Source organism: Lissotriton vulgaris, chromosome 2_1, assembly GCF_964263255.1.
Source record: "Lissotriton vulgaris chromosome 2_1, aLisVul1.2, whole genome shotgun sequence".
Lineage (NCBI taxonomy): Eukaryota > Metazoa > Chordata > Amphibia > Caudata > Salamandridae > Lissotriton > Lissotriton vulgaris.
The window spans coordinates 670,936,458-670,958,386 of record NC_141687.1 but is presented as its reverse complement, the minus strand read 5'-3'; the positions used below and the strand labels follow the sequence as shown (position 1 = coordinate 670,958,386).

At 52.8% G+C, this 21,929-nt stretch overlaps 1 protein-coding gene across 4 annotated transcripts in view; it reads right to left on the bottom strand.

Moving 5' to 3' along the window:
* The window catches only part of QSER1 (glutamine and serine rich 1), a 771,358-nt gene that overhangs the window by 458,829 nt on the left and 290,600 nt on the right, over positions 1–21,929 (bottom strand). For all 4 annotated transcript variants that reach the window (XM_086955859.1, XM_086955857.1, XM_086955860.1 and 1 more), the window contains one exon: positions 919–1,187. In XM_086955859.1, coding sequence (XP_086811985.1) covers positions 919–1,187 — 269 coding nt within the window. The remainder of the gene's footprint in view (positions 1–918; positions 1,188–21,929) is intronic.

The following is a 21,929-nucleotide window of genomic DNA, read 5'->3' as shown; positions in this document are numbered from 1 at the left end:
TTGTAATGTGTATTTGTATATATATTTGTTCATAGTTTTTATTTAACAAAGGGGGAGATGTTGTGTCCTGTGTTTATGTGTATGAGGACAATAGTGGTCCTCGGCAGGCTCCTTACAAATATTATGTTATCTGGTGGGTATGGTTAATGAACTTTGTGATGAAGTGCCTTTAGTAAACGGTTGCATGCTGAAGAATAAAAATGTGCAAACCAGAGCTGTGTGTGGAGTAGTCTGTGATATGCTCAGGGGTTGGGGAGGACGCTACATATGTGTGTACATTACAACCATATTAACACCACATAATAAAATACAGAGCATGTCACATACACATAGGAATAAGCCTATATCTAAGAACTGTTCACTGTTCCTCTAATCAAACACTGATACTTCGTGCAATCACGTGAAACCCAATGCTCTGTACAAACTCTTCTTATCCCAGCTAAACTATTCAATATCAGAGTGCTTAGCTTTACTCACGTTGAAAAATTATACTGCACACTATCTAATTTATGGAAGAATGTCACTGATACTGCGCATACCATACCAACACCACATAAAAGCTTGTATGGCACACTCTAAAGTGTACATACTTAATATTTCTGATGAAATGTACACAGTACTCAGTATAAACCTACTGCATATGTATTTTCTGTTACCCTATCTCATGTGAATTTTTCACTCTGTAAACCCCTCATACTGTTCTACTGCACTCCAAAAGCTGCCTGCATTAAGTCTATGCCATTTAAAATAATTGTAACTAAATAAAAGTTAAAAGAAAATAAACCACTATGTACAACAAATAAGCAGGTATTTGTAATTATTTTAAAGATATAGGTTTATATCTAAATAAAGATATTTTTGATTTGATTTGAGGTATTTGAGCAGTTATCTTAGACGAAATTGAGAAGTTTGGATTACCTTTAAAGCGTCCACATCTTCAAGTTTAACTACAAATTCATCTCGTTCTCTGAATGTTCCTTCTCCTCCACTGTCAGACTGTTCATCCTCGGTGAAACCTTCAAATGCAACTGTGCCTTGTGGTTTAATCAAATTAGCATCAACGACAGGCAATTTAGGTGTTTCTATAGCTTTCGGATTTTCTTCAACTTTTATTGCTGGTGAAAAAGTAGCGGATGGCTCTTGTTTCACATCAGGGGCAAGAGAGGAAGTAGTGACCTTTTCAGATTCTGAAGAGCAATAAAGGAAAAAATAAATGTTAGGTACACTCTAATGAAAAACTGTTACGGTGCACATAACTTCTGTACTGTCCAAGAATAAGGATACAAGCTTAAGTCTCTCGACTATGGGTATTAAAGTCATGCCATCTCAAATACTATCTGGCAATATAAAATTGTTCACATATTTGCTATTTGCTAAACTGCCGACCAAATGTGTCATTCAGAGAGCATCCTCTTCAGTTACTGCTCCATCATCTTTTAGTGTGTCCCCTCCTTGCTTGTTCAGTTCAATTATGTAACCACCTTTTTGTACACTTCTCTGTTGCCTGTTAGCTAGATATGAGCTCTAAAAATTTCGTATGAACATAATTCTGAGACCGGTCAAGTGTTTCACTTAACTTTAGTACTGCTGAATCACATCAAAACTCTGTTGTCTAACTTAAACAGAAAAGACTCACAAGACTACTCTGTTTGGAAATGATCCTTAAATTCATTCTTGAACCACATATACCCGTACCATACTCATCAATAAATAATTTCCTGAGGTGATCTGAGCTTCAAAAAGCAAATGTCAATTCACTGGTAAACACCCCAAATTAGATTCTGGTCATCTGCCCAAGTTTACAGTGCTTCCCAAGGGTATAGAGGAATGTCCATCATTACAACTACAGGTCGTCCAAATGCAACTGTGCCAGGCCCAATCAAAGTCTGGCCTTCGGGAAATACTACGGACTGAGTCAGCCTTGTAGTGCATGGTGGTGGCAGTTTCTGGACTGTTAACGAGGAGCAAACCGCCACATTAGTCATTCTAAACCCATTTGCTGCATTCACTCCACACACTGGATCTCTCCCAGTTAGCAGTGCTTGTAAAAAAACACATTTTCTCTGAACCCAAGGAGTTTACCTGCTGGTAACACCACTGTCTCTGTTCAGGTTTAATATCTAATGACACCCTTGGGGTATGGCCAAGATGGCCGCTAAAGTGGACGTATATTGCGGAGTTCCACCAGGAACCGTGAGAAAAAAATCCTTCATCATCCCCCATCCGATGCCACAGTCCTGCTCCCCCTGCGAGAGGCTCCCCTCTGGAACAGTAGAGCTGATCGACTGTAGCCAGGAGCGCCAGAATGCATGGGCTTGACAAGAGCAGTGGTTCACTGGTTACTGAGAAGCCGGTGGGTCCAGAGTGCACAGAGGCTGCCGGATGGAGGATTGCGGTGGGTCAGAGAATGGAAGCATTGCGATGACTGCATGTTGGTAGGGAAACGCCCCTTGTGACTGTGCTGCTGCAGAGGGGAGTACGCTTGCGCCTCATGCCAGGGCTTAACTGGTGAACGTGACGGATGGTGCTGGATGGTGCTGGGGGGCCCTGGTGGCAGGCTGGCTGGGGTGGCAAAGTAGCAGGTTCGGACAGGAGTGGCGGTGCCTTCTGACTGACGGGGGTGGTGTACCTGGAGGACTCAATCACGCCAGAGCTCCTGGTGACTGGCACTGGCGGTAGCTGGGGCAGGCCTTGTCGGCGGGGTGGACCCCACTAGTGGCGGTTGCCGGAGGACAGATAGTGTCTGCACTGGGGCAAAGAGGACCTGCGGGGGGAGGGGGGCACATCCCGTGACTACAAAACAGTGAAAGGGGAGCAACTCCAGGACCCCTGGACAGGGACTGGCTGAACAGTGAAACAGACAGCATGGGATGGCCCCCAAAACCGGCAGAATATCGGGCAGAGGAACCCACCCTGTATCAAGCCTGGAACGCATGCTCCTCCTTACTTCCATGGTTGACTCCTGCTGCCCTCATCTCTGCATAGGTCACCCCCTCTCAGAGACGTGCTCATTCAGAAGCTACCTCTGGTCTGAAGAAGAGGGGGGAAGTGGTGTGACCACTCTTTTGGGGGAAACATCCTTTACGACACAGGTTTTTCAACGCAAGTCATTACAACGACTTGCGCTGGGGGGCGCTCTAGGATAGGTAATAGTTTAATTTACTATTTAACACCTTCCCTACTATCCACGGGGACTGGAGTTGGAATAGTAAATTAAACTATTCACTATCCAGCACCCCCCAACGCAAGTCGTTGTAACGACTTGCGTTGGAAAAACCTGCGTTGTAAAGGCATGCGTGGTAAAAGCATGCGTTGTAACAACGTACATTCCTCTTTTGGAGATAAATAAGGTGGCGATACAGAGGAGGTTGCATAGCTGGAGCCCTCCAGACTCCCATTCTCAGGACTTACCCCCTGAGGAGTGGGAGATAGATGTGGAGGCAGGTTGGTGGTAACTTCGGGGGAGTGCTGGAAGACAGGAAGCGAGGGTACCACGGGAATCCGACCCTGCAGTATCTGGGCAACACCCAGCTTTAACTACATACGCAGTATGATGGTGAAACCAAAGGGGACTAGGCTGCTCCAATCGTCCAAGGACATACACTGGTGAGGGGCAACTAGCCGGCAAAATGCTAGTGTGGCTGCTGAGGGAGGGTGTGGGGGGGGGGAATACCCTCCTCCCCAATAGGGGCCATATGTAATTCTCAAATAGATATTAATTCGGCCTTTACAGAGTATTATCACACCCTTTATGTTGTACAAGAGGACCTGAACATTTATTTCATCAGTGACTTCCTACGGGAATCCTCCTCACTTGTTTCGACCCACTGCAGCGTGCATAACTAAAGGAGCTTATATAGGTGGAGGAGACATGCATTGCTATAAAGCAGATAGCACGAAATAAAACACCGGGAAAGGATGGTCTCCCCATAGAAAACTATGCTGCTTATAGCACAGTCCTTTCACTGTATCTACTGAAAAAGTATTAGAAAGCTAGGAAAGAGGCATGCTCCCAGCATCCCTCAGAGAAGCCTTGATTGCTGTGCTGCCTGAGCCAGTGAGTGGTCTGACTCAGGCAGTCATATAGACCGCTGTCATCGGTATCATTATAAAATATTGGGAAGGTACTGGCAAACAGATTAGCACCAGTACTTGGAACACTCGTCCATCCAGACCAGAATGGTTTCATACCAGGGAGCAATACATTCTTGAATTTTCACTGATTGCTGGGTTTGATGGGTATGAATTTAGATAATCCGAAGATCTGCTTGACAGTGTCGTTCAATATAGAAAAAGCGTTCGACACCCTGGGCTGGGATTACTTATTAGAGGTTCTGGAACAGCTGGGTGTGAGACCTTCCTTCATGTGGTGGGTGTCAGCGCTATATAATAGACTGACAGTCAGAGTTAAGACGGGCTGCACAATACCAAGCAGGGATGCCCATTGTCTCACTCATTTTTGCACTTAAGATGGAGCCTTTGGCTACATACCAGGGCCTGGCTGTGGGGCGTTCGAAGAGAGTCACATTGTATCGTTATACGCGGATGACGCTCTGATTTACATACATGGTTCCCGTACATCACTACTACCATTGATGGAGATACTCAAGATATTTGGAGAGATGTCTGACCTCCAAATTAATTAGTCTAAGCCGTGTTTGTACCTGCTCCAATGGATATCGGAACACCGGAGAGAATCAATGATGCCCACCAGACTCATGTGGCGCTTTGATACATTCGAATACCTAGTGGCGAATATTCATCATTGTGACATCGACCTGAAAGAAGGGAATTTGGATAGAGCGGTAGCTTCGGCATGTCGCTCCCTTCTCTTCCGGACCTCATTACCACTGTCCCTAATGGGACGAGTAGCGATAGCTAAAATTTTGCTATTACCCCGGGTGTTGTATTTACCTCCAAGGACTGTTATCGGATTTGATTTGAGGGATGGGCAGGAAACGAGTCGATGTACGACACAAAGCTTGTTAAAATGAGGAGATTTTGTGTAGAACCGTGGCAACAAAGCATTTAAAAATACTCTGATGACTCATAAGAATCACTAATTTCAGCATTGACATTTCAAACTCTTGGTGTCCTGGTATCCTTATGTCACCAAAATGTAATAACAGTTTATCAGCAATGGTCCAGTTTTATTTTCAGCTTTTAGAAGTATTCATTTATTAATGGTGATGAGGCATTACTCACATCCAAATATAACATTGCCAAGTGGCTCAAATGTCTGGTCAGCTTGGCTTGTAGGATTTATGTAAAGGGACCACATTTCAAAACCATAGTCTTTGTTTCATTGGCTGTCTGAAGCATAAAGGATTTTCTTCAAAATGACTGTTGCGATACGAATGCCTATTAGACATCACTTCCTTGTATGTAGGGAAAACAATAACACCTTACTGTAAATGTTTATGGTCAGAACTCAGTAGCGGTTCCTAGATTTAATCCCCCTCTTCAAGGGGTTTTTCAAACAAGTATGCTTTCATCTGCAAACCTCTTACTGGGGAGCTCAAGTATCATTCTATTTGATCATCTTTGAGATTCAAATAAAATCACAGATTTTCATTTGAAGTAGGCCACTTAGAGTTAAGAGAGTTTGCTAAAAAATTTGAAAATAATTATAGAAGTGAATTAGTTTCAGGTAAATTAATAATCCTGAATGAGTTTAGTTCCAACAGATCATATACATAAAATTCAAACAATTCAAACTAAACAGACATAACAATACTCAACATTCAGACAATAACCAATAGACATGTGTATAGGCAAAGTAATAGATTTTATCAAAAATTGAATCATAAGGGGAAAAATACAATACAGATAAATATATGTACACACAGGGATACAGGAAAAATATATTTGAAACCAAATCAAATTCTCTGTAAAGCCTGTAAAAAACCTATCCAAAATATAGATGTATAAATTCTTCTTTGGATAAGGCTGGAAGTCGACGTTTCGGTCTTTATGGACAAATCTTTAAGACCATCATCAGGACAGAAAAAATTGATATTGTAACTCCCTAAGAAGAGGTCCTTGGCGTATCATTTGCCTGGGACTTTGTTAACATCCGCACTTTGCTTCAAGGCGAATCTTAATTTATTCACCATCAGATTGATAAGGTGATAGAGGAGACGATTAGTAAAGACAATGGAGATGGATAGAAATTAGTCTTACTAATCAAGCTTGCATTATTTCGGCTGGCATTCTTCGCTGTTTGGACGCTTAAGACTTCTACAGATCGATCTTTTGACGATTCTGTGACACATTGTGATCGATCCCCTGACGATTTTGTGACGTATTTCCAACTTTTGAAGAGCACGAATTGCCTCTAAAATCTCGCTATTATTAAGACTAATTTCTATCCATCTCCAGAGTCTCTACTAATCGTCTCCTCTATCACCTTATCAATCTGATGGTGAATAAATTAAGATTCGCCTTGAAGCAAAGTGCGGATGTTAACAAAATTTAACTCGCGCGGATATCCTGAAAAGATTGAGAATGGCATCAAAAAAAGGGGACTAGGCAGAACATGAACACTTGTCTTCCAAATTGTCGTAGCTGTTATGTAGCGTGGCGCGATGACAGTAATCGGTATTACTTTTCACTACTGCCACAACCTGCTTCGACAAAGCCGAAAGTTCTGAGTTAGTCTGAAGATTTTCTTAAGCTTCAAAAACAGGTTCAGCATTAGTAGCATTAGTAGCACTAATGTAAGTTTCCTTTACTCACAGGACTTGTAGAGAGTTTGAGAAGAGATGTAGACACTTCAGGGAATTGGCAGAGCAAATATGCCTTGCCTAGGTAAGGTATTGGCTTTCATAATTTTTTCAGCCATTTTGTTCAGCAGTGCAGTTGTCAGGAAGCATGGCTAAAAGATTAAATAAACAAACAAAATGTGAAGGATATAAACAGACAACAGAGGGTTCCGGGTGGGGTAAAACTCTTTGACACAACCAGCACATGACAATGAAGGGACAGCGGGTGGTAGGGGAAGCGCGGTCAACACATTTGGGGAAGCGCAGTTAACAGAGGTTGGGCCGGTGGGGGATGGGGGTTGGGGAAAGCACCGACAACTGCGGGAGACAGCCCCGAAAACTACGAGAGACAGCACAGAGAGCCCCGACAACGGCGAGACACAGCACGGACAGCCCCGACAACAGCGGGAGACAGCCCCGACAACGGCGGGAGACAGCCCCGACAACGGCGGGAGACAGCCCCGACAACGGCGGGAGACAGCCCCGACAACGGCGGAAGACAGCCCCGACAACGGCGGAAGACAGCCCCGACAACGGCGGGAGACAGCCCCGACAACGGCGGGAGACAGCCCCGACAACGGCGGGAGACAGCCCCGACAACGGCGGGAGACAGCCCCGACAACGGCAAGAGACAGCCCCGACAACGGCAAGAGACAGCCCCGACAACGGCAAGAGACAGCCCCGACAACGGCAAGAGACAGCCCCGACAACGGCAAGAGACAGCCCCGACAACGGCAAGAGACAGCCCCGACAACGGCAAGAGACAGCCCCGACAACGGCAAGAGACAGCCCCGACAACGGCAAGAGACAGCCCCGACAACGGCAAGAGACAGCCCCGACAACGGCAAGAGACAGCCCCGACAACGGCAAGAGACAGCCCCGACAACGGCAAGAGACAGCCCCGACAACGGCAAGAGACAGCCCCGACACCGGCAAGAGACAGCCCCGACACCGGCAAGAGGCAGCCCCGACACCGGCAAGAGGCAGCCCCGACACCGGCAAGAGACAGCCCCGACACCGGCAAGAGGCAGCACCGACAACGGCAAGAGGCAGCACCGACAACGGCAAGAGGCAGCACCGACAGCGGCAAGAGGCAGCACCGACAACGGCAAGAGGCAGCACCGACAGCGGGATTAGAGCAGCACCGACGACAGCGGGATTAGGGCAGCACCGACGACAGCGGGATTTGGGCAGCACCGACGACAGCGGGATTTGGGCAGCACCGACGACAGCGGGATTTGGGCAGCACCGACGACAGCGGGATTTGGGCAGCACCGACGACAGCGGGATTTGGGCAGCACCGACGACAGCGGGATTTGGGCAGCACCGACGACAGCGGGATTTGGGCAGCACCGACGACAGCGGGATTTGGGAAGCACCGACGACAGCGGGATTTGGGCAGCACCGACGACAGCGGGATTTGGGCAGCACCGACGACAGCGGGATTTGGGCAGCACCGACGACAGCGGGATTTGGGCAGCACCGACGACAGCGGGATTTGGGCAGCACCGACGACAGCGGGATTTGGGCAGCACCGACGACAGCGGGATTTGGGCAGCACCGACGACAGCGGGATTTGGGCAGCACCGACGACAGCGGGATTTGGGCAGCACCGACGACAGCGGGATTTGGGCAGCACCGACGACAGCGGGATTTGGGCAGCACCGACGACAGCGGGATTTGGGCAGCACCGACGACAGCGGGATTTGGGCAGCACCGACGACAGCGGGATTTGGGCAGCACCGACGACAGCGGGATTTGGGCAGCACCGACGACAGCGGGATTTGGGCAGCACCGACGACAGCGGGATTTGGGCAGCACCGACGACAGCGGGATTTGGGCAGCACCGACGACAGCGGGATTTGGGCAGCACCGACGACAGCGGGATTTGGGCAGCACCGACGACAGCGGGATTTGGGCAGCACCGACGACAGCGGGATTTGGGCAGCACCGACGACAGCGGGATTTGGGCAGCACCGACGACAGCGGGATTTGGGCAGCACCGACGACAGCGGGATTTGGGCAGCACCGACGACAGCGGGATTTGGGCAGCACCGACGACAGCGGGATTTGGGCAGCACCGACGGCAAGAGGCAGCACCGACAACGGCAAGAGGCAGCACCGACGACAGCGGGATTTGGGCAGCACCGACGACAGCGGGATTTGGGCAGCACCGACGACAGCGGGATTTGGGCAGCACCGACGACAGCGGGATTTGGGCAGCACCGACGACAGCGGGATTTGGGCAGCACCGACGACAGCGGGATTTGGGCAGCACCGACGACAGCGGGATTTGGGCAGCACCGACGACAGCGGGATTTGGGCAGCACCGACGACAGCGGGATTTGGGCAGCACCGACGACAGCGGGATTTGGGCAGCACCGACGACAGCGGGATTTGGGCAGCACCGACGACAGCGGGATTTGGGCAGCACCGACGACAGCGGGATTTGGGCAGCACCGACGACAGCGGGATTTGGGCAGCACCGACGACAGCGGGATTTGGGCAGCACCGACGACAGCGGGATTTGGGCAGCACCGACGACAGCGGGATTTGGGCAGCACCGACGACAGCGGGATTTGGGCAGCACCGACGACAGCGGGATTTGGGCAGCACCGACGACAGCGGGATTTGGGCAGCACCGACGACAGCGGGATTTGGGCAGCACCGACGACAGCGGGATTTGGGCAGCACCGACGACAGCGGGATTTGGGCAGCACCGACGACAGCGGGATTTGGGCAGCACCGACGACAGCGGGATTTGGGCAGCACCGACGACAGCGGGATTTGGGCAGCACCGACGACAGCGGGATTTGGGCAGCACCGACGACAGCGGAGAGAGGGCGGTCAGCACCGACGACAGAGAGAGGGCGGTCAGCACCGACGACAGAGAGAGGGCGGTCAGCACCGACGACAGAGAGAGGGCGGTCAGCACCGACGACAGAGAGAGGGCGGTCAGCACCGACGACAGAGAGAGGGCGGTCAGCACCGACGACAGAGAGAGGGCGGTCAGCGCCGACGACAGAGAGAGGGCGGTCAGCGCCGACGACAGAGAGAGGGCGGTCAGCACCGACGACAGAGAGAGGGCGGTCAGCACCGACGACAGAGAGAGGGCGGTCAGCACCGACAACAGGCGGGCAGCACCGACAGAGAAAGGGCGTGCAGCACTGACGACAGAGAGAGGGCGGGCAGCACTGACGACAGTGAGAGGGCGGGCAGCACTGACGACAGAGAGAGGGCGGGCAGCACTGACGACAGAGAGAGGGCGGGCAGCACTGACGACAGTGAGAGGGCGGGCAGCACTGACGACAGTGAGAGGGCGGGCAGCACCGACGACAGAGAGAGGGCGGGCAACACCGACGACAGAGAGAGGGCGGGCAGCACTGACGACAGTGAGAGGGCGGTCAGCACCGACGACAGAGAGAGGGCGGGCAACACCGACGACAGAGAGAGGGCGGGCAGCACTGACGACAGAGAGAGGGCGGGCAGCACTGACGACAGTGAGAGGGCGGTCAGCACCGACAACCAACAGGCGGGCAGCACCGAAGACAGAGAAAGGGCGGGCAGCACTGACGACAGAGAGAGGGCGGGCAGCACTGACGACAGAGAGAGGGCGGGCAGCACCGACGACAGTGAGAGGGCGGGCAGCACCGACGACAGAGAGAGGGCGGGCAGCACCGACGACAGCGAGAGGGCGGGCAGCACCGACGAGAGAGGGCGGGCAGCACCGACGAGAGAGGGAGGGCAGCACCGACGACAGAGAGAGGGCGGGCAGCACCGACGACAGAGAGAGGGCGGGCAGCACAAACAACAGCAGGAGGGCAGCACTGATGACAGCGGGAGAGCAGGGGTGCGGGTGGGAGAGAGGGCAGCACCGAAAACAGTATGATATGGGCATCACCGACGACAGCGGGATCTGGGCAGCACCGATGACAGCGGTTAGAGCGGATGTTTGGACAGCACCGATGACAGCGGTAGGGCCGGTGGGTGGTATGGGTAGCACCAATGACAGCGGTAGGGTTTAGCTCGAATGACAGCGGGAGAGTAGGAGGGCAGCACCGTCAACAGCAGGTACGGCAGCACCGACGACAGCTTGGGCACCACCAACTACAGTATGGGACAATCCGGACAACAGTTGGAGGTCAGGTGTGAGACAGCACCGACAATGGTGGGAGGGCAGCACCAACAACAGCGGGAGGGCGGGCAGCGCAGACACTGCAGGGTGTCGGGCAGTACTGACTGGCAGGAGGGCAGACAGCACCGACAACGGCGGGAGAGCGGGCCGCACAGACACTGGTGGGGCAGCACGCAGTACCGTCTAGCAGGAGGGCAGGCATTACCGACAATGGCGGGAGGGCAGGCAACACCAACATTGGCGGGGCAGCGGGCAGTACCGACTAGCGGGTGGGAGGAAGGGTGGGAGGGCTGCATCGACAACGGCGGGAGGGAGGGCTGCACCGTCAACGGCGGGTGGCAGGGAGGGAGGGCTGCACTGACAAGGGCGGGTGGGAGGGCAGGGAGGGAGGGCTGCACTGACAACGGCGGGTGGGAGGGAGGGCGGCACCGACGACGGCGGGTGGGAGGGCTGCACCGACAACGGCGGGTGGGAGGGCTGCATCGACAACGGCGGGTGGGAGGGAGGGTGGGAGGGCTGCACCGACAACGGCGGGTGGGAGGGAGGGATGCACCGACAACGGCGGGTGGGAGGGCTGCAAGAAACTTGGTATTCGTATACTCTGGTTCATGTGGAATTTTGATTCCACTTTTGGTATGGATTGGGGATCTGTCCTCATGAAAATCCTGTTATTTTGTATTTGGAAGTAAGGTTCGTGTAGTGTTAGCGCCTGTAGTTCACTAACTCTACGTAACGATGTTATTGCCACTAAAAAGGTGTGTGAGCATTTGTGCAGTGGTTGGAATGACAGCACAGAGAGCCCCGACAACGGCGAGACACAGCACGGACAGCCCCGACAACGGCGGGAGACAGCCCCGACAACGGCGGGAGACAGCCCCGACAACGGCGGGAGACAGCCCCGACAACGGCGGAAGACAGCCCCGACAACGGCGGAAGACAGCCCCGACAACGGCGGGAGACAGCCCCGACAACGGCGGGAGACAGCCCCGACAACGGCGGGAGACAGCCCCGACAACGGCGGGAGACAGCCCCGACAACGGCAAGAGACAGCCCCGACAACGGCAAGAGACAGCCCCGACAACGGCAAGAGACAGCCCCGACAACGGCAAGAGACAGCCCCGACAACGGCAAGAGACAGCCCCGACAACGGCAAGAGACAGCCCCGACAACGGCAAGAGACAGCCCCGACAACGGCAAGAGACAGCCCCGACAACGGCAAGAGACAGCCCCGACAACGGCAAGAGACAGCCCCGACAACGGCAAGAGACAGCCCCGACAACGGCAAGAGACAGCCCCGACAACGGCAAGAGACAGCCCCGACAACGGCAAGAGGCAGCCCCGACAACGGCAAGAGGCAGCCCCGACACCGGCAAGAGGCAGCCCCGACACCGGCAAGAGGCAGCCCCGACACCGGCAAGAGACAGCCCCGACAACGGCAAGAGGCAGCACCGACAACGGCAAGAGGCAGCACCGACAACGGCAAGAGGCAGCACCGACAACGGCAAGAGGCAGCACCGACAGCGGGATTAGGGCAGCACCGACGACAGCGGGATTTGGGCAGCACCGACGACAGCGGGATTTGGGCAGCACCGACGACAGCGGGATTTGGGCAGCACCGACGACAGCGGGATTTGGGCAGCACCGACAACAGCGGGATTTGGGCAGCACCGACGACAGCGGGATTTGGGCAGCACCGACGACAGCGGGATTTGGGCAGCACCGACGACAGCGGGATTTGGGCAGCACCGACGACAGCGGGATTTGGGCAGCACCGACGACAGCGGGATTTGGGCAGCACCGACGACAGCGGGATTTGGGCAGCACCGACGACAGCGGGATTTGGGCAGCACCGACGACAGCGGGATTTGGGCAGCACCGACGACAGCGGGATTTGGGCAGCACCGACGACAGCGGGATTTGGGCAGCACCGACGACAGCGGGATTTGGGCAGCACCGACGACAGCGGGATTTGGGCAGCACCGACGACAGCGGGATTTGGGCAGCACCGACGACAGCGGGATTTGGGCAGCACCGACGGCAAGAGGCAGCACCAACAACGGCAAGAGGCAGCACCGACGACAGCGGGATTAGGGCAGCACCGACGACAGCGGGATTTGGGCAGCACCGACGACAGCGGGATTTGGGCAGCACCGACGACAGCGGGATTTGGGCAGCACCGACGACAGCGGGATTTGGGCAGCACCGACGACAGCGGGATTTGGGCAGCACCGACGACAGCGGGATTTGGGCAGCACCGACGACAGCGGGATTTGGGCAGCACCGACGACAGCGGGATTTGGGCAGCACCGACGACAGCGGGATTTGGGCAGCACCGACGACAGCGGGATTTGGGCAGCACCGACGACAGCGGGATTTGGGCAGCACCGACGACAGCGGGATTTGGGCAGCACCGACGACAGCGGGATTTGGGCAGCACCGACGACAGCGGGATTTGGGCAGCACCGACGACAGCGGGATTTGGGCAGCACCGACGACAGCGGGATTTGGGCAGCACCGACGACAGCGGGATTTGGGCAGCACCGACGACAGCGGGATTTGGGCAGCACCGACGACAGCGGGATTTGGGCAGCACCGACGACAGCGGGATTTGGGCAGCACCGACGACAGCGGGATTTGGGCAGCACCGACGACAGCGGGATTTGGGCAGCACCGACGACAGCGGAGAGAGGGCGGTCAGCACCGACGACAGAGAGAGGGCGGTCAGCACCGACGACAGAGAGAGGGCGGTCAGCACCGACGACAGAGAGAGGGCGGTCAGCACCGACGACAGAGAGAGGGCGGTCAGCACCGACGACAGAGAGGGCGGTCAGCACCGACGACAGAGAGAGGGCGGTCAGCACCGACGACAGAGAGAGGGCGGTCAGCACCGACGACAGAGAGAGGGCGGTCAGCACCGACGACAGAGAGAGGGCGGTCAGCACCGACGACAGAGAGAGGGCGGTCAGCACCGACGACAGAGAGAGGGCGGTCAGCACCGACGACAGAGAGAGGGCGGTCAGCACCGACAACAGGCGGGCAGCACCGACAGAGAAAGGGCGGGCAGCACTGACGACAGAGAGAGGGAGGGCAGCACTGACGACAGTGAGAGGGCGGGCAGCACTGACGACAGAGAGAGGGCGGGCAGCACTGACGACAGAGAGAGGGCGGGCAGCACTGACGACAGTGAGAGGGCGGGCAACACCGACGACAGAGAGAGGGCGGGCAGCACTGACGACAGTGAGAGGGCGGTCAGCACCGACGACAGAGAGAGGGCGGGCAGCACCGACGACAGAGAGAGGGCGGGCAGCACTGACGACAGAGAGAGGGCGGGCAGCACTGACGACAGTGAGAGGGCGGTCAGCACCGACAACAGGCGGGCAGCACCGAAGACAGAGAAAGGGCGGGCAGCACTGACGACAGAGAGAGGGCGGGCAGCACTGACGACAGAGAGAGGGCGGGCAGCACTGACGACAGTGAGAGGGCGGTCAGCACCGACAACAGGCGGGCAGCACCGAAGACAGAGAGAGGGCGGGCAGCACTGACGACAGAGAGAGGGCGGGCAGCACTGACGACAGAGAGAGGGCGGGCAGCACCGACGACAGTGAGAGGGCGGGCAGCACCGACGACAGTGAGAGGGCGGGCAGCACCGACGACAGCGAGAGGGCGGGCAGCACCGACGAGAGAGGGCGGGCAGCACCGACGAGAGAGGGCGGGCAGCACCGACGAGAGAGGGAGGGCAGCACCGACGACAGAGAGAGAGGGCGGGCAGCACCGACGACAGAGAGAGGGCGGGCAGCACAAACAACAGCAGGAGGGCAGCACTGATGACAGCGGGAGAGCAGGGGTGCGGGTGGGAGAGAGGGCAGCACCGAAAACAGTATGATATGGGCATCACCGACGACAGCGGGATCTGGGCAGCACCGATGACAGCGGTTAGAGCGGATGTTTGGACAGCACCGATGACAGCGGTAGGGCCGGTGGGTGGTATGGGTAGCACCAATGACAGCGGTAGGGTTTAGCTCGAATGACAGCGGGAGAGTAGGAGGGCAGCACCGTCAACAGCAGGTACGGCAGCACCGACGACAGCTTGGGCACCACCAACTACAGTATGGGACAATCCGGACAACAGTTGGAGGTCAGGTGTGAGACAGCACCGACAATGGTGGGAGGGCAGCACCAACAACAGCGGGAGGGCGGGCAGCGCAGACACTGCAGGGTGTCGGGCAGTACTGACTGGCAGGAGGGCAGACAGCACCGACAACGGCGGGAGAGCGGGCCGCACAGACACTGGTGGGGCAGCACGCAGTACCGTCTAGCAGGAGGGCAGGCATTACCGACAATGGCGGGAGGGCAGGCAACACCAACACTGGCGGGGCAGCGGGCAGTACCGACTAGCGGGTGGGAGGAAGGGTGGGAGGGCTGCATCGACAACGGCGGGAGGGAGGGCTGCACCGTCAACGGCGGGTGGCAGGGAGGGAGGGCTGCACTGACAAGGGCGGGTGGGAGGGCAGGGAGGGAGGGCTGCACTGACAACGGCGGGTGGGAGGGAGGGCGGCACCGACGACGGCGGGTGGGAGGGCTGCACCGACAACGGCGGGTGGGAGGGCTGCATCGACAACGGCAGGTGGGAGGGAGGGTGGGAGGGCTGCACCGACAACGGCGGGTGGGAGGGAGGGATGCACGGACAACGGCGGGTGGGAGGGCTGCAAGAAACTTGGTATTCGTATACTCTGGTTCATGTGGAATTTTGATTCCACTTTTGGTATGGATTGGGGATCTGTCCTCATGAAAATCCTGTTATTTTGTATTTGGAAGTAAGGTTCGTGTAGTGTTAGCGCCTGTAGTTCACTAACTCTACGTAACGATGTTATTGCCACTAAAAAGGTGTGTGAGCATTTGTGCAGTGGTTGGAATGGTGCTTTCATCATTTGTGCTAGAACTATGCGCAGGATCCATGTGGGTGCTGGCACCAATTTTGGAGGTGCAATTCTTTATGCTCCTTCCAGAAACCTTTAGACCACATGTGAAGTGAAGAAACTTTCCCTGTTTCACCTCTGGTATACGCTACGATTGCTGCGAAGTGCACTTTCAATGATGTATAGCATAATTTACTTTCTAGTAAATGTGTCAAGTACTTTAGCACTGTTCTCTTCATTGTAATTTTCCTTGAAAGACGTGTTTTAAGGCACCACTTCGCTGTATAACACCACTTCGCTGTATAACATTTCCTTGTTGTTGGTTTCCTGGTTCTCTTAAACAGCCATTGTGCTGTCTGGTTGTTTGAGATGCGCAAATTCTAAGTCCTCAGGAGCCATGCCGCTAGGAACTAAGCTCTCTGGTTCTGGGTGAAGTACTTTTCCGTTTTGCATTGTTAGCAAATCTTTCTTTTTTGGCAATTTGTGCATTGTCCCTTGAGACATTTTCATTATTTCTGAGAACTAAGTTTGTCTGGCCCACTGTGGTGCAATGAGAATCCTTGTAATTTGGCAGATCTTGCATTTGCTTATCACTTTGTTCAGTAATGGTATTGTGGGAAAAGCGTAAGCAAACATCCCTGACTAGTCTATCCATAGCTCATTCCCTAGAGACTGACTGCAAGGTCGTCTGGATGCAAAGTTTTGGCATTTTGCATTGTGGGATGTTGCAAATAGGTCTATTTGTATTGTCCCCCATTTCCTAAAAATCTTCTGGAGTTCGGTTTAATTTAGTTCCCCCTCGTGGGATAATGTTTGTCTGCTCAGTCTGTCTGCTTCTATACTGTCCTTTCTTGGTAGGTGTATTGCAATCATGTCTATTCCCCTTGGGTTTGCCCATCTCCAAATCTCTTGAGCTAGTGTCGAGAGTTCCTCCTTGCTTGTTTATATAAACATTGTGGTTATGTTGTCTGTTGGTATCAACACCTTTCCCGTAGAGCTCTGTCTGAAAGTCTTTTAAGGCTAAGAATACTGTTTTCTGCTCCGAGATATTGATATGTTTCACTGCATCCTGCTGTGTCCACAATCCCATCACTTAGAGGTCGTTCATGTGTGCTATCGATCCCATTAGGGACGCATCTGTTGTTGTGGTCACTGTCGGAGTTGGTGGTGTGAAAAGTTTTCCCTGTGCTATGTTAGTTTTGTTCCACCGTGCCATCTCCTGGTGAACTGTCTGTGTGACAACCACTAGATCCTCCCAACTCCCTGTTGTCTTTGACCATTGTGTCTGTAGCCATACTTGAAATGGTCTCATGTGTAGTCGAATGTTGGGAATTAAATGAATGCATGAAGCCATAATTCCTAGCAATTTCCCCACTGTTCTCACGGTCAGATGTTGCCTCTTCTGGAATAGATGAGTCTCCTTCAACAAGGCTGATCTCCTCTTTTCGCTTAGGAATGCTCTCCCTAATACTGCATTTATTTTTGCGCCTAAGAACACCTTTATGAGTTCTGGCTCTGGTGACTATTTTTCCCAACGTCTGGAGAAACCCAGTTGAACTAGTGTCTCTATCACCAGTTGTATGTGCTGTTAACATAGACTAAGAGTGTGCTCTTACTAACCAGTTGTCCAAGAAGGGGTAAACATGAATACCTTGCCTTCTGAGATGTGCTGCTACTGCTGCTAGGCAATTTGCGAACACTCTTGGTGCAGATTTTAGACCGAAGACCAGTACTTTGAATTGGTAGTGTTGACCACAAAATCTTAACAGCCTCTTGTGTTTTTTAGGTCTCGCGACCTATCGATGTGCGCAAGCGCATCGAGCGGAGCGAGAATTCATGTCGGCAAAACACAAGTCAAACCAAAGGGCTTTCAGCCCCGCGGTTTTCATGAAGTTCACGTGAACAAGCACGCGCATCGCATGCAAGCCCAGCCTCTCCCGCCCCCATCCGGCATCAGGCTTCTCCTCCCCTAGCAGCACTCCTCCCACACCAGCAACTCCCCCCACCCACACCAGCACCTCCCCTTTCTCTCCACGCAATCACAGCCTCCCCCTCCCACACCAGCACCTCCCCCCTCCCACACCAGCACCTCCCCTCTCTTTCCACGCAATCACAGCCTCCCCCTCCCACACCAGCACCTCCCCCCTCCCACACCAGCACCTCCCCTCTCTCTCCACGCAATCACAGCCTCCCCCTCCCACACCAGCACCTCCCCTCTCTCTCCACGCAATCACAGCCATGCTGCACTGCCGAGCCTGGGCTTTTCCAGCTCTTCCCTCCCACTCTCTCACTCTCACTCTCCCGCCCCAACCCGACTTGTTCTTGTTCTGAACTGCAGATGTACGAAGCGCCGAGCCAACTGCACAGAAAGAGCCAGTCTCTTTGAATAACAGTCAAAAAGAGCCACAAATGAAAAACAGATCCCTTGAGTCATCTGATCACGTGCAGACGAATGACTGCTTTGGTTTCAATGACCTCGCTTTTTTTTTTGGTTCTTGTTTGTGCGTAAATATTTGAAACAAAACAATGAAGCAATGGGAAATGGGGGAGAATTCATGTGCTCCATCGGATAGTCAAACCACCGCTTTTTTCCGTGGCGTTTTCTTCGAGTGCATGTACAGGCACGCGCATTTGTCCCATACACTTTCATGGCCATCTGTTCCTGTTCCTAATGGCCCTCCCCCAGCACAGAGCGCGCATCGCGGCCGCACAGCACATCAAAGGGCTTCTCCCAGCGTGTGCTGTGCGGCTTCTCCTCCCCTAATTATGTGGCCGGCCGTACTTGTGTTTCCTGGCCGCTTCCCGGCCGATCAACTTGTATCAGTTTGCTTACATTACCATGGTTTAAGGCACACATAATTTCCTGTATCATGCCTTGCACTCCCTACCTTCTCGGAACATTCTTTGCACTTGTAATCATAGCAAACAAGGCTACTTTCGGATCAGCTATGGTCAGACAGCTATCTTCTTCGCTGTCCTTGTTTTCGACGTTTTATGTTCTCTTCCTAAGCCTTACATCAGTGACGGCCCTCCGCAGCCTTGCACACCAAAGCCTGTGATGTCACTTATATCACAGTTGCTTGAACTACATTACCTACCCATGCCACCTGAATTTGGCACACATTTTATATTCTCTTGCTGGACATCTCATGCCGTATCGTTATTTTTACTCCTCAATTTCCACACCTGGCATTAGTTTCTTTTCATGCCTTGCACCATTTTGTCATGCTTTACTCTACTCATGCCTTGCAAGCCCTGAACCTATTATCTTCCCTACCCAATCTTTCCACCTGATATCTTCACATCCCATATACCTGTATTCTACTCCTATGCATATGCACCCGTTATCGTCTCTCACATCAGGAAGGTTTTGTTTCCCATGCCTGCTCCTTGCATCAATCTCATGCTCTGCACCTGAAATGTCACATCAAAGGCTCTGTGCCACTTTCACCCACACAGCAACACTTACAGACACACGCCGCCACTCACACCCACGCAAGCCCACTATCATCCACGCAACACCACACTCAACCACGCAACGCCACTCACCCAAGCAACACCACTCACACACGCAACGCCACTCATCCACGCAACCCCACTCATACTCATCCACGCAACCCCACTCATCCACGCAACGCCACTCATCCACGCAACGCCACTTACCCAAGCAACACCACTCACACACGCAACACAACTCACCCACGCAACGCCACTCACCCACGCAACGCCACTCACCCACGCAATGCCACTCACCCACGCAACGCCACTCACACACGCAACGCCACACACACACGCAACGCCACTCACACACGCAACGCCACTCACACACGCAACGCCACTCACAAAACCAATAGCTCCAACTTTCCTACTGCGAGACCTATTGGCAACGCCAGTGCTTGTTTTTCATAGGGATGTGTAAGTATGCATCCTGTAGGTCTATGGTAGACATGTAATCTCCTACTTGCAACTGTGGCATCACCACTTGCAGCGTAGTCATCTTGAATCTTTGTGTCTTTATAAATTTGTTTAAAAACCTTAGTTCCAATATTGGGCATAATGTTCGGTCTACCTTTGGAATTAGGAAGTATGCAGAATATACTCCGTTCTTTTCCTTGTGTGGTACGTGCTCTATTGGATGTTTCCCTTGAAGTTCCTGCACCTCTTTGAATAGCTGAGATAATTCTGCTTTTGAAAGTATCTTTTGTTTTGGTCTCCTGTTTGGAGGTTATTTTGTTAGCTCTATGCAGTATTCGTACTGTATTATCTTTAAAATCCATTTGTCTGACGTTATGTAATTCCATCTTTGAAGGAAATATTTTAGTCTGCCTCCTACTGGTGTGGCATGCTGGAGGAACTGTACACTGTTTTGTTTTTACATAGGTTGTTTTTCTGTGTGTACACTCATTGCTATTCTTCACCTTCTTTGTAATGCAGTCACATAGTGCCCACAACGCTGAGCAGCACACGCCTACCTGTTTTCTGAAGTGTTAATCGCTGAACGATCATTGGCGGCTGGCAGCTTGGCTGGAGGCGGAGTGGGGCCGGGCTGCGCACCGCGGTGCGGCCGGACCTGGATGAGGCTGGTGGGTATGGGAGTGCATCTGCGGCAGGATCGAGATTCCAACGGCAGCAAAATGCCTGGCACATAGCCGAAGTACTCACGGTGAGCGGGGGCGGCAGAGTGGGGGATTCGCGGCACATCAGGGACGTGACCGGCTGCGGCACCCACGCCGGAAGAAAGGCCTTGTGGTGAGAAGAGCGGAAAGGAATATGCTACTTAACATTATGCATCTGTTCTTGGCATGTAGGGCTGCTGACATTCATATCTTGTGCATAGAATTGCACCTTGTTGTCCTGGAAGAGTTTCAAACGAGATAGGTGACTCCTCTTCTGGACTACAGTGCGCGTGGGCATCTTCTCCATCCTCAGATTGTTTTTCGCCACTGTGGCAGAGATTGAGTATAGTAAAGTAAGAGATGCAAAAAAAAGAATACTGTAAGAGAGAATACTGCAGCTGCAACAGGCACCAGGGAGGAGGGTGGGCGATATGAATGTCAGTAGCCCTACATGCCAAGAACAGATGCATACTGGTAAGTAGCATATACCGTTCGAGGCACGTGGGCTGCTGAATTCATATCTTGTGCATAGACTGTTTAGTAATGTCTCCTATAGCGGTGGTCACCTGTACCAGCTGCAGCAGTCTGAAAAAGGGTTTTAAGGACAGCCTGGCCTACAGCAGCTTGCTGCTTTGATTGCACGTCTACACAATAGTGTTTAGTGAAAGGGTGTATGGTAGACCATGTTGCTGCCCTACATATATCTTCAAGGGGAATATTCCCTAAGAAAGCCATGGATGCCCCCATTTTACGCGTAGAGTGTGCTCTTGGGGGAACTGTTAGAGTGTATTTAGCTTTTTGATAGTATATCTGAATGCATTTAACTATCCATCTGGCTATTCCTGATTTTGAGATGGGATTACCTTTATGTTGCGGTGAAAAAGCAACAAACAGTTGCTTTGTTTTCCGAAATGATTTAGTCCTGTCAACATAATATAGCAGAGCTCTCCTTACATCTAGTGTGGGTAGGGCTCTTTCGGCTACTTACTGTGGGTTTTGGAAGAAAACTGGCAGGTCTATTGATTGATTGATATGGAAAGTGGATATGACTTTTGGCATAAACTTAGGGTTGGTCCTAAGTACTACCCTATTTGCATGTACTTGCATGAAGGGTTCTTGAATTGTTAGTGCCTGAAGCTCACTTACTCGCCTGAGGGAGGTAATGGCAATCAAGAATGCCACCTTCCTTGTTAGAAATTGCAATTCACATGAGTGGAGTGGTTTGAAATGAGGTCCCATAAGTCTGTTAAGTACCAAATTTAAGTTCCAGAATGGTGAAGGTGGGTGCTTTGGAGGGATTATCCTTTTAAGACCCTCCATAAAAGCCTTGACTGGTGGTACCCTAAACAAGGAAAGGTGTTGCTTGTTTTGGAGATATGCTGCTATAGCAGCAAGATGTAGCCTTATAGAAGAGTATGCTAGATTGCATCTTTGAAGATGCAAGAGGTAACAGATAATGTTTTGGATGGAAGCATCTAAAGGATTGATTTGGTTATTG